The sequence below is a fragment of the Phocoena phocoena genome, chromosome 1 (genome assembly GCF_963924675.1).
Source record: "Phocoena phocoena chromosome 1, mPhoPho1.1, whole genome shotgun sequence".
NCBI classification, from domain to species: domain Eukaryota; kingdom Metazoa; phylum Chordata; class Mammalia; order Artiodactyla; family Phocoenidae; genus Phocoena; species Phocoena phocoena.
In genome coordinates, this window is record NC_089219.1 from 91,577,693 (window position 1) to 91,591,532 (window position 13,840).

A 13,840-nucleotide genomic window follows, 5' to 3' on the forward strand; every position below is an offset into this window, starting at 1 on the left:
ACTCCTTCTGTCCTTGGGGTTACTTCCTCTTTCGTGAACGCGGCTTAAGTCTCTCACGCGTTGACAGTTTTTTTTAAATCCTTACACCTATCTCGGGGGAATTTTTGTTTTTAATGCCGTCATCAACTACCTGGAATTTGAATCATTTCGCTTTCCCATCACCGTGGAACCTTGCCCTTCACTCTGAGGAACGTGTCTCCGAAGAGCTGGCCCCCGTCCGTGGTGCAGGTCTCGCGAGAAGGCGACGTCTCTCGCGTTACTTCCTTGTTTCCAGAATCCTTAGCGCGAAGTGGGAAAACACTCATTTAGCTTAGCTTTTTATGATCACTGCGGTTTCTTCAGTGGCTTTTCTGTTGGTTCTCCGTGAGAAATGGCGGCTTCAGAACAGCCTCTGCCAATGTCGAGAGGATGTCAGAGCTCTGCTTCGCTTTCTCCGCCGCGGGGCGACCGAACCCTTCTAGTGAGGCACCTGCCAGCCGAGCTGACCGCTGAGGAGAAAGAGGACTTACTGAAGTATTTCGGGGCGCAGTCCGTGCGCGTCCTGTCCGATAAGGGGCGACTGGTAAGGGCGCGCCAGTCCCGAGCCTCCGGGGAAGGCCCTTGGCTGTTGACCTGGGGAGGGGAGTTCTGACAGAAGGAAGAAGACAGAAAAGAGTGAGGGAGATGCGCTTGTGTAGTGGGGGCTTCCCAGTCTTTCCTCCTTCATATCAAAATAGTCCCAAGTCAGATTTTAATTGGCTCCAGCCTAGGTTAGTCGCCGCGCTGCGGAAAAGGGCAAGTGAGAAAGGCAAAGAAGAAAAAATGAAAAGAGAAGCTTAGTTATGTTCCATTTTCCCATCCTGGGAATCTCGAAATTCCGCTGAATTTGGAGGTATTTCTCTTAGGCTCAAGAGTACTCTCAGAAATATGTAACGAAGGACTGTTTAAAAATCTTGGTACTTATAAACCAGCGTTAAGACATTCATCAAAATAGAGGAGAAGCTACAGTAGTCGGTAACTTGAGTAAACTAGTTACAGGATTTCTAAGTTTTTGACGAGGATGTTATTCATAAAAAATTTCCAACGGAATCCTTCAGGGAGCAATATTTTAAGACTGTTCAAAGTCCAACACTGGGATGTACACAATTACTTTATTTTCCTTTATACCTGAAGATGTTTTAGATGAGTTCTCTCCATTAAAATAGCAGTGGTGATGTTAAGTTTCTGCCAGATGGCCTGTGATGGGGCAAACATCAGTGGTTACAGTCTCCCCAGGTGTTTCTAATAATGCAGCCAGGGTTGAGAAGTAGTGAGTTAGGAGAAAGACCAATTTAAACTTTGCATTTGGCTATATAGATGCGTTATGCATGGAAGATATTTTATATTTTTGGATGGCTTAAGGGTGGTCCTCTGTGTATAGTAGGGGTTTTTAAACTTATGGACTGTCAAACTACTTGAAAATATATGTAAAACATGCTGTGTGTGTGTGCCCCTTTATATGAGAAAGTCTTTCATCTCAAAGAAGTTTGATCCTAAACTGATTCAAAAGCAGTGTACTGAATTTAGTAATCAGTTAAATGATCTGGATTTTCTGTCCTTTTCTGTGATTTTATTAATGTGTCAAATCACTGTCAGCTGGTAAAATATCAGACTTCCTTATGAGAAATTATATTTGAAATAATTTGTACCTTCTTTTTCAGAAACATACAGCTTTTGCTACTTTTCCTAATGAAAAAGCAGCTATAAAGGTATGACTTTTTCTTTTCTATTATTAACAATTTTCTGTTATCCAGTTTTAAAAAATGCAGCATAATGTTAAACTATAGTTTTTAAAAGCGAAAGGGTTTGTATTTTCAGAGTTTGCTCCATAGGCTACATTTGGTTTGTCATTTGGCAGATTTTGCCCAATCTTTGGACATAAGACTAGTAGATTAACTGGAACATGAATTAAAATTGAATTGTAATCTCATATGTAATTAAAAGTGACAAATTCAAAAGGATGCAAACATTGATAACTATCTCTGTAACTGTTGCAAGACAAGATGTTTTAAGCATTAAATGGAAAATATATATATTTAAAAAAATCCTAGGGGATCATTTGCAAAGGAGGTGACCTTTGAGGTAGACCTTTAATGATTAGTTAGATTTTGAGAAGAAAACAAAGGGAGTTGGACCTTCTAGGTTTAGAGAACACTAAATAAAGCTGTGGGGCATGGAAAGTTCTAAGTGGAGCAAAAACTAAGGGTTGAAATTGAAATAGGACTTGGAAGATAGGTTGAGTCTAAATTTGGGTGGAAGGGAGGGAGGGATTGAATTTTGTTTAGTAGTTATTCTTAAGGCACTTGATATATTTGAGCTGACCAGTAATATGGTCAGATCTGTGAAAGACGTCCAGTAGAGTTCATGTAATGGATTGGATATGGAAAAAGATTAGAGTTAGAAAGACCAAATGGAAAGCAAAGACAAGAGAAATGTTATAATGGCTAAGGCAAGAGAAAGGATCTGAATAAGGCAGTAAGAAGACAAAGGAAGAAGTAGATACACATTTGGTAGAGATTGTGTTTTTTGGTCCTGTGATCCTTGTAGATGTAGTGGTTAAGAGAGAGGGAATACTTGGAAATTTTTGGACTGAGTTATTGGGTTATTAACATTAGTTGACAGGGGCAGGATTCAGAGGATGTTTGCAAAGGTAGGTAATGAATTCACATATTATCTATTAATTTTGTGGAGTCTGTGGGCTACTTCTGTGGAAATATTTTAAAAACAATTAAAAATATGGACCTAGAGCTGAGGCAGGGTTAAAAATGGAGTTTCCTCAACAAGGTAAATGGATATGGTTGCCCAAAGGGAGAAGAGCCAGCAAAGAAGACTGGGAGGGAGAAGTTAAAAAGGAAGTAGAACTAGAAAATAAATTCTCATGGATGCAAGAAGAAGAGAGTTTTAAGAAGATAAGATCCTGTGATGACACAAGGTGAAGAACGAACACAGTCTATTAGTAAAGTATTTTTATTGTGAAACTATAGAAATGACCCAAATTCTTATCAATAAGAGGGAAGGATACTTTAAATTGTAGTATATCCATACACTGGACTACAACTCTCAGAGAATGAGCTCAAATGAATATGTATTAATAAGGAATGTAGCCCAGATAGAGTACATGAATAAAGTTGCAAAACATTATATAATATGTAACCTTGGAATTTTGGAAAACTAGTATCAATACTGTGTATGTTAGTTTATGCATAGAACAAAATGTAGCAGAGCTATACACCAAATTGAATAATAAATGTCTTTCTCCAAGGATGGGATTACAGAGGACTTTCACATTATATGTATTAAAGTATAGGAAAAAATTTTTTCAGAAAAGACCTTTTGAAATATAGCATAAAAAGTGTTTAGTAAAATATGGTAATGAAAACCACCTTGTTTTAGAGTCAAGATTAACTTGGAGGAGAGGGCATGGAACCAGTCATTGTCTAACATTAAAACTTAAAAGCCATAACTTTGAAAAGAATGTGTGACGTAGATTTTGAGAGGAAGAAACTTAAAGCAATTCAGCTGTATTTCAGATAATCAAAGGCTCATGGATAGTAAGAGGTCTAGGCTGATTTAAGGACTTGAAAATTATTGAAACGTATAGAAACTTGCTTTGTATAATGAAGTTGAATAAGGATGCATAAAGATGGTAGAATAAAATTATAGCCCCTGTTGGGCTTCCCTGGTGGAGCAGTGGTTGAGAGTCCGCCTGCCGATGCAGGGGACACGGATTCGTGCCCCGGTCTGGGAAGGTCCCACATGCCGGGGAGCGGCTAGGCCTGTGAGCCATGTCCGCTGAGCCTGCGCGTCGGGAGCCTGTGCTCCACAACGGGAGAGGCCACAACAGTGAAACGCCTGCGTACCGCAAAAAAAAAAAAAAAAAATTATAGTCCCTGTTAAGGCCTAACGTTCCATTTGTTCAAAAAATATTGAGTGCCTGCTATGTGCTAGATACTGCTTTAGGTCTTGGGATATATCAATGAATAAAACACAGATTTATGCCCTCATCGGAGCTCACATTCTCAAAGGGGAGACAGACCATAAATAATAAACTTAATGAGTTTAATATTTTAGAAAGTGATAAATACTATAAAAAAAGAACAGTAGGATCAGGAGTGCTGGGTTGGGAGGATTAAGCTACAGTTAAGGTAGTTATGGTCATATTTGAGCAACACTTTAAAGGAAGTGAAGGAAATTAGCTAAGGGAATTTTGGGGAAGTGCATTCTAGTAAGAGGAATAGCTGGCATGCGCTAGCTTGTGGCTAAAGCAAAAAAAAAAATGAGGGGAGATATTGAATTTGAGATCAGAGAAGTAAGAGGGCCATATCATGTAGGTACTGTAAGGACCATAGATGTTACCCTGAGTAAAACTGGGAGCCATTGTAGTATTGTGAGCAAAGCAGTAACATAATTCACCTTATATTTAAAAGTATCACTTTGTGTTGAGAGTAGATGGAAGGCAGGGAAGAGTAGAAACAGGGAAATCTCTTAAAAGGTTACACTGTTAATTCGGTCCAGAGATGATGGTTGCTTGGACCATGATGGTAGCAATGGAAATGGTAGGAAATAGATTCTGGATATATTTTGTAGGTAGAAGCAAACAGGATTTCTCAGTGGCTTGGATATGCAATGTGGGAAAGAGGTGTTAAGGATGGTTCCAAGATTTTTGACATGAGTAAATGAAAGAAGGGGGTTACCATCGGAAGGTTCCAGATGGAGACCATTTGAGGGGGGATGGGGAGAGAAGATTCAATTCCTGAAGTCTTAATTTTAAAATATTTAAAATTAAGAGAAGCTTTCCAGTAGTTTGGATATATGTTCCTGGATTTAAGGACAGAGGTTTGGGCTGAAATTATAAGTTGGGAAATCATCAGCATAGAGATGGTTTTTAAAATTAAGGTGCTGGATTAGATACAGAGGACCAATAATAGACCTCTGGAGCATGACAGCATTAAGAGTTTGAGACGGCATAAGCCACCGTGATTGAGGAGTAGAAACAAATGAGCTGGGAAGAAACCTGTAGGAAATTATAGTGTCTAGACACCAAGTGAAGAACATGTATGAAGGAGGGAGTGGAGCGATTGCGTTAAATGCAGTAAAATGAAGATTGAGAATTGACCATTGTTGTGGCAGTACAGAATTTGTTGTTTATGACAAGCAGTGTCAGTGGACTGATTAAGGCATGAACCTGATTGGAGTGAGTTTGAGACTGGATGGGCAGAGAGGAATTTTAGATAGAGGGCATAGATAATTCTTGAGTTTTACTGCAAGAGTAATTTAAAGCGGAGTGAGGGTGGGGGCGGGTGGGCAAGAGTGATAAGTTGGATCAACAGATGAAGAAAAAATATTTTTTAGGATGGGAGAAATCAGACTATGTTTGTATGCTGATGTCGATGATCCAGTAGAGGACAGAAAATTAGCAATGTAGGTAGGAACACACCCTGTACAGTTCCAGAGAGCAGAAGAGAGGCTGGGATTTAGTATACAAGTAAAACAACTAGATTTAAATAAAAACATGGATTGTTAACATGTGATAACAGATAGAAGATAGAATATGTGGATGCAGAAGCTGGTAGATGGGAACTTATGGTGGGAAATCTGAAGTTCTCATCTTGTTGCTTCAGTTTTCTCAAAGTAGGAAGCAGTATCCTAGGCTAAAAGAATGGGACAGGAGTATTGTGAGGTTGAGGAAGAAGGAAAGAGTACAAAATATTGTCTTAGAGATTAGTAGAAAAAATGAACTAATATATTTGACTGTTGCTTCTTTAAGGGTCACCCTCAGATTTGTGGTTGTGAATTTAAAGTGAGACTAGCCCAATTCATTATGTTTGTTTTTCTAACCATTTTCAGCTGCCTGGGTATAGGCAGCATTGTATTTAACCAGATCTTAGTTTTCCTAAGTGATTGGAAGCAGTTGCTTAATAAGTAATGAAGCCTTGGCAGCCTGAGATGAGAAATGGGTAAGAAATAGCCAAGGAAATGTTAAGAGCGTTAACAAAAAACATGTATAAATTATATATGGTCTCTAACAAATAATTTTGGTACAGCTATTAATTTTTTTTTACTCTTCCAACTGAAGGCATTGACAAGACTTCATCAGCTGAAGCTTTTAGGTCATACTTTAGTTGTTGAATTTGCAAAAGAGCAAGATCAGGTTCATTCACCATGTCCTTCTTCAAGCACTGAAAAAAAGAAAAGGTATGTAGATAGGTTTTCGTACATTTTAAAAGTGTTTTTTTTAACCCATTGTATTGCTCTTGGATTGTTTTCAGACTAGCAGGTAAATAATTTGAAACAGTAAATGGTTATATCTTTCTACTGAATCTAGTACATTAAAGCAATATATTTGTTCATTCCTAATTGTGCATTAGGAACCTGAGTATTGATTTAATATTAGGAATTAATCAATGTGAAGTGGGAAAAGAGTAGGGGGAAAAGCATTCAACTTTAAGTGGAGGGAAGGTAACTAGTATAAAGTCCTTGTGTTAGATATAGCAAGGTGTCATGAATAGGCGTGGCCTCGTATTCGGGTCCCAGCTGTAATTCTTTGTAGTTATATAACCTTTATAAATTTGCTTTACACCAGTGGCTCTCAAAGTATAATCCCTGTACCAGCTGCATCGTCTAGGATCTTGACTGAAAGAAAGATTCTTAGGCCTTAACCTAGTCCTACTGAATCAGAAATTTGGGGTATTGGGGGTGGGGAGGAGGACAGGCCCCAGCAGTCTGAGTTTTAACAGACCCTCATTGATGTACATTGAGGAAATTTGTGTGCCACTGATTTATACCATGTGAATTTCAGTTTTGGTGGGGCGGGTTTGTCAGTGAGATTTATCATACCTTCTTCATAGGGTTGCTGTGAAGAGTAAATGAAAATGTGCCATGCCTTCTATAATATCTGGAATAGATACTCTTTTTTATTGGTGTTTACTTAAGAAATAGTTGAAAGTTTTACTTATGGAACTGTTTTCATAATGCCCTGTTTGAAAAGATAATATGTAATTTTTGTATGCAATTTTTCATTCTATTTCTAAAGGTAAGATCAACTTTGATTCTGTATTTCTTAGGTCTGATGATACTGTGGAAGATGATAAAGAAAAGAAAGAACTTGATTGTTTAACCATAGAAAATGGAATTGCACCAAACCATGGGTTAGCATTTTTTGTTTGTATTTCATTGTTCTTTTGGTTTTGTTTTGGATAGGTGGTGTATGTGGTGGATGTGTGTCTATTGCAAATAAGATAATTTTTTAAAGAACATTTTATTATATATCGTGCATATTTTTAATGTGTTGATTAAACATACTGAGCTCTAAGAGTTTGTCACTGAATTTGGTTCCATTAAAATGTTCAAAGTTGTAAGATATTCTCTGATAAGAAATGCCGTATTCTTCTATAATGCAATCAGAAGGCAAGTTTCTTTTAAAATGTAATCAGTTGGATCTGTTAGGAACAGAGTACTCTTACTGAATCATTTGAGCAATTTGTATGTTATTAGGTTACCTAAAATGAGTTATTGATATGAAACTTACTAAAACACAATAAGCATTTTTAAATATGTTTTTTAGGCTGACTTTTCCTCTAAATTCATGCCTCAAGTATATGTACCCACCACCTTCAAGCACAATTCTAGCAAACATAGTAAATGCTTTGGCAAGTGTGCCTAAGTTCTATGTACAGGTAAGTAGAATAAAACGTTCCTCAAAGTAAGTACTTGTACAACCTTATATGTTACTTTTCATGCTAATTCTCAAACTTTTTTTTATAATAGTATTACACTAATTCCTGTAGGGACAATGATGTTTCAGTATTTTAAAGGTGTCTTAGTTTGTGCTGCTATAACTAAGTACCATAGCCTGGGTGGCTTTTAAATAATAAAAAATTATTTTTCACAGTCTAGAGGCTAGAAGTTGGAGATCAGTGTGCCAGCACGGTTAGGTTCTGGTGAGGGCCCTCTTCTGGGTTACAGACGGCCGTTTTCTCTTTGTATCCTCATGTAGCTGAAAGAGGGTGAGAGAGCTCTCTCTTGTGCTTTTTATAAGGGATGCTAATCCCATTTATGGGGGTTCTACCTTTATGACCTAATTACTTCCCAAAGGCCTTATGTCCTAATGCCATCCCATTGTGGATTAGGATTCAACATAAGAATTTTGGAGGGGGACACAAACATTCAGTCCATTGCAAAAGGTAATGAAAAATTACTACATTCAAGTAAAGGCTTTGATAAACTATAGCTTAAAAATACTAACATGTTTAGTATTAATAATACTAATAAACATAAGCTAATTTGGGAAATATAATTTCTGGTAATTCTTTGTTACTTTAGCATACACCTTTTCCTTTCTTAAAGGAAAGGACATAGAGGACCCCTCAGCAAATGCTTGAAAGTACTGACAATAAAACGTACTTTTAAGTACAAAATATAGATGATACTTATCTTCTTTGTTGTACTTCTCTGTGTTTCATGATTTCACAATAATCAAGGGAAAAAAACAGTTCAGTAAATTTTTACGTTGGAAGAACATGACATTTTTAATAATGAGAATAATTGTATTTGTAGAATTGACAAATATTTTAGGAAGGCCAGTCTTCTGAGATACACCAGTGCCTGAGATATACTAGTTTAGCCCTGTCCTGGGATTATAAAGGCAAGAGGTGGTCCTTCCTTTGCACTAAAGTAATGAATAGTGTTATTGCAAAGTTTTTAAGTACATAAAATATCAGATATGCGTTGAATCATCATTTTTCTATTTTATTTTAAATGTTTTACCACTTTTATTAAGGTGCTTCATCTTATGAATAAAATGAATTTGCCCACACCTTTTGGACCAATTACTGCAAGGCCTCCCATGGTAAGAAAGCTCTTAGAATTTTCAAGATTCAAAATTTCTCTTCTTGAGGTGAAATTATTGAGGCTAAATTTTACAAATGTTGTGCCAGTGACCTCTAATGTGTATTGAAAATGAACAAGTGTAAAGTTAACATAATAATAGTCCAGTGGAGAATTGAAAGTGGGAGAAAGCCAGAACATTAAAGAGATGCTTTGGTAATAGAGGCCATCATTTCTGCCAGTGTTGTTGTTCAGGCCTTTGACCTAGGACGTTGTGCTATCCTATAGGATAGTTACATTTAACATACTGAATTGTCTAAAATTTCCATTTTTCTGGTTTTATTTAAAAGGTTGATAATTTTTTATTAGAATTTACTGTTCAGATCTATCAATAATTTCAATGGTAGGCTATGTCTGCTCTTGAATAATTTTAGTTATTATTGGGTTGGCCAAAAAGTGCCTTCAATTTTTAAGTAAAATAAAAGACACATTTTTCATTTTCACCAAGAACTTTATTGAACAGTGTATTTACCCTTTTGTTCCACTACCTTCTGCCATATTTCAGGCAACTTCATAATCCATCTTCCCAAAACTTTTTATCTTTTTAAGCAGAGAACTGTTTGTTCCAGATGCCTTTTACAGTCTTCCAGGGGATTGAAATTTTTTCCATTAAGAGAATTTTGTAAAGACCAAAATAAATGGAAATTGAAGGTGCAATGTCTGGTGAATACGGCAGATGAATCAGAACTTCCCAGCCAAGCTGTAATAGTTTTTGCCTGGTCATCAAAGAAACATGTGGTCTTGCATTATCCTGATAGAAGGTTATGCATTTTCTGTTGACTAATTTCGGGTGCTTTTTGTCAAGTGCTGCTTTCAGTTGGTCTAACTGGGAGCAGTACTTGTTGGAATTAACCATTTGGTTTTCTGGAAGGAGCTCATGATAGAGGACTCCCTTCCAGTCCCACCATATATACAGCATCACCTTCTTTGGTTGAAAACCGGCCTTTGGTATGGTTGGTGGTGCTTCATTTTGCTTGCCCCACGATCTCTTTTGTTCCACATTATGGTACAGTATCCACTTTTCATTGCCCATCACAATTTGTTTTAAAAACGGAACGATTTTATTACGTTTAAGTAGAGAATCGCATGCGGAGATATGATCAAGAAGGATTTTGTCCACTGAACTTAGGTGGAACCCAAACATCAATGCGATTAACATAACCAAGCTGGTGCAGATGATTTTCATTGCTCGATTTGGATGTTTGGGGTATGTCGGCTATTTCCCGCATGCTGTGACATTGATTGTTCTCAATTAATGTCTCGATTTGATTGCTGTCAACTTCAACTGGTCTATCCGACTATGGAGCATCGTCCAGCAAAACTTTGCGAACCACTTTTGACATGTTTGACCAGTCACAGCACCTTCTCCGTACATTGCACAAATCTTTTTTTGCATTTCAGTTGCGTTTTTACCTTTCTTGAAATAATAAAACATAATATGCTGAAAATGTTGCTGTTTTCTTCCATCGATATTAAAATGGCCACACAAAAAATTCACCAGTTTTGATAGTTTTTTTCTTTTAATGCACGTTGGTATGACAAGCTGTCACAAACAAAATTGTTTCGAATGAAGTTAAAGACAGCTAACCGCTAATAGAGCCATCTTATGGAAAAAAACGAACGAATCTTTTGGCCAACCCAATATTTTGCTATAGTGCTCTTAGTACTTTTTTATTTATTTATTTTTCTTTATTTATTTTTTATTAATTGGAATATAGTTGATTTACAACGTTGTGTTAGTTTCAGGTGTATACAACAAAGTGAATCAGTTATACATATGCATATATCTACTCTTCTTTAGATTCTTTTCCCATATAGGCCATTACAGAGTATTAAGTTTCCTGTGCTATACAGTAGGTTCTTATTAGTTATCAATTTTATATATAGTAGTGTGTATATGTCAACCCCAATCTCCCAATTTATCACTTCCCCCCGTTGGTGATCATAAATTTGTTTTCTACATCTGTGACTCTTTCTGTTTTGTAAATAAATTCATTTCTACCATTTTTTTAGATTCCACTTATAAGTGATACCATATGATATTTATCTTTCTCTGACTTACTTTCACTCAGTATGACAGTCTCTGGGTCCATCCATGTTGCTGCAAATGGCATTACACCGTTCTTTTTTAACGGCTGAGTAATATTCCATTATATATATATATGTACCCTTAGTACTTTTTTTTTTTTTTTTGTGGTACGCAGGCCTCTCACTGCTGTGGCCTCTCTCGTTGCGGAGCACAGGCTCCTGACGTGCAGGCTCAGCGGCCATGGCTCACGGGCCTAGCTGCTCTGTGGCATGTGGGATCTTCCTGGACCGGGGCACGAACCCGCGTCCCCTGCATCGGCAGGCGGACTCTCAACCACTGCGCCACCAGGGAAGCCCGAGAGCTAACATTTAAATAGAAAATTTGCTTTTGTATTGTGTATTGGTTGCTTTTCTAATGTGTATACTATTAACTGCATAATTTTTCTTTATAACCCCAACACCTCAATTCCTGGCACATTGCAAAGATTATGCTAGCTACTATTAACAAATAAAACTCAAATCTTAGTAATTTAACACAATACAAGTTATTTTTTGCTCATGCCAAGTTCATTCCAAAAGTAGGGCAGAATGGTGTTCTCCTTTACTGAGTCACTTAAAAGATAAGTTATCTTCATTATTTGCATTCCCAAGTTGGTGAGGACATCACCATGCAGCCTGCAGATCAAGAAGAAAGAGAGAATTATATGTGTGGGAGTTTTTTATGCTAACATTTCATTGACTAAAATTCAGGGGAAATCTAACTGCAAAGGAGGTTTGGAAATTTAGTCCAGCTAAGTGCCAAGAAAGAAGAAACAAGTTTTGTGATTAGCTAAAGGCTGCTAAGACAAGTGTTTCATCAATATATGTCGAATGTGTAGAAGAAAATCATGAGGTAGAGAGATGTGAGAATCATGTATCTGATTGGAAATGGTTTTCTAAACATCATAGATTACCATAGTATTTTTGCTTTGTTCTTTTAATTAGTATGAGGACTATATGCCACTACATGCTCCTCTTCCACCTGCATCTCCTCAGCCACCGGAGGAACCTCCTTTGCCAGATGAGGATGAGGAATTATCTAGTAAAGAATCAGAATATGAAAGCAGTGATGATGAAGACCGTCAAAGGTTTGCAATGTCAAATAATATTTGTTTAGATTCTAAGAAACATAGAATATGGGAGAGAGATTCTCTTGCTCTTCTTAAGTTTTGAATACACTTCTTCATAATTCGGGGTCTTTAGAATTTGTCCATCCCCAACTTCCCATCATGCTATAGATTAAGACCTGAAACTAGATATCAAGACTTAAGGGAACATTTTTGTATTGTGAGTAATTTTTTGGATTGATGATTATGGTATACGGTTGATCCTCATTATTTGTTGATTCTGTATTTGCAAATTTGCCTACTTGTTACAATTTATTTATGATTTCAGTGTCAATAATTACAGTGCTTTTATGGTCTTCTGAAGACAGCATGTGCAGAATGGTGAAAAATTTGAGTCTCTTGACATGCACATTCCTAGATAAGGTAGAACAAGGTGACATTCTGCCTTCTTGCTTCAGCTCTCATACCGTAAACAAGTGTCTTTTTCACTGTCTACTTGTACCATGTTTTGCACATTTTTGTGCTGTTTGTTGTTGATTTTGCTGTTTAAAATGGTCTCCAAGCATAGTGTTGACGTGCTGTCTAGTGTTTCCAAGATCAAGAAGGTTGTGATGTGCTTTATGGAGAAAATGCTGTGTGTTAGATAAACTTTGTTCAGGCCTGAGTTATAGCACTATTGACTGTGAGTTCAATGTTAATGAATCAACAATATATATTAAATAAGGTGTTCTTAAACAGAAACACGCATAAAACTAGATATGTATTGATCAACTGATTGAGCACGTGCTTGCAGGAACATCACTGCCCTAGGGGCAGTGATCCATTATTTATTATTTCAGTGTTTGTGGAGACTTTACAGAACAAAATTAAGTTGTATTTCTGTTTTTGTCAGCTTATTCCCCTGGACTTTATTCACCTCAGAATAATTTCTAGAGCAATTCTATAGGATTTTATACAAAAACATTCACAAAAATTACTGCAAAGGGATTATTCTTTTATTGGTTGTTCTTGATGATCTACATATATTTTGTTTAAAGCTTCTGGCAAAGAGCAGTAAATTGTTAATAATGTTCAGGTATATAATCCACAGCATAGCCTAAAACAGGAATTGCTAAACATTTTCTATATAGAGCCAAAGAGTTCTGTTATAGTGGAAAGCAGCCACAGATGATACCTAAATAATTGGATGTTGCTGTCTTCCAATAAAACTTTTTGTTTAAGAAAAACAGACACTGACTAGATTTGTTCCTTTGGCTGTAATTTGTCAACCCCTAGCCTAAAAGACCTGTGTAGGCCAATGATGGGAATCTTAGGCAGATATGCACAGAAGCAACCAGATACAGAAGGAGTGGTTGACAGGAGTCAAAATCCAAGCAGAGAATCTAAGCAACATATACACGTAATCAGCAGCAATTTGACTATTACTGAGGCAACATCCACTTGAGTAGTGGCTCCATGTATTTTCTCTTTCTTAAGGAAGGAGTTATGTTGGAACTACTAAAATAGGAGTGAATAGAGTATCTGTCTTGAATAGAGACAATAAGGAAGGCTGGCAGTTCTTCATAGACTAACTTGTTAAATAAAGAATGTAGAACATTGCAGTGGGCTAATTACTTAAACTGTAAATTTTATTTTCTTTATAAAAATAATGATAGTAATGAGAAATGCTTTAATAGGCTAGCTAAAACCATTTTTGTTTTTGTTTATTTATGTTTCCATTTAGGGATGTAGTGAGGAATTCTGCTAATTCATCTTAAGTCATGAGAACAAAGCCTTTGCATGAACTAACCTCTGGTTTCATG

General features: G+C 36.8%; 1 protein-coding gene across 2 annotated transcripts in view; it reads left to right on the forward strand.

The window, feature by feature from the left end:
- The first annotated feature begins 300 nt into the window (after positions 1-300).
- The window catches only part of RNPC3 (RNA binding region (RNP1, RRM) containing 3), a 34,420-nt gene continuing 20,880 nt past the window's right edge, over positions 301-13,840 (forward strand). The window contains exons 1-7 of one of the 2 annotated variants that reach the window (XM_065885195.1): positions 301-562; positions 1,680-1,727; positions 6,095-6,213; positions 7,083-7,166; positions 7,583-7,694; positions 8,798-8,866; positions 11,917-12,059. In XM_065885195.1, the coding sequence (XP_065741267.1) occupies positions 371-562; positions 1,680-1,727; positions 6,095-6,213; positions 7,083-7,166; positions 7,583-7,694; positions 8,798-8,866; positions 11,917-12,059 (767 nt within the window). In that variant the 5' untranslated portion in view covers positions 301-370. The remainder of the gene's footprint in view (positions 563-1,679; positions 1,728-6,094; positions 6,214-7,082; positions 7,167-7,582; positions 7,695-8,797; positions 8,867-11,916; positions 12,060-13,840) is intronic. The other variant, XM_065885186.1, reaches the window with a different exon arrangement.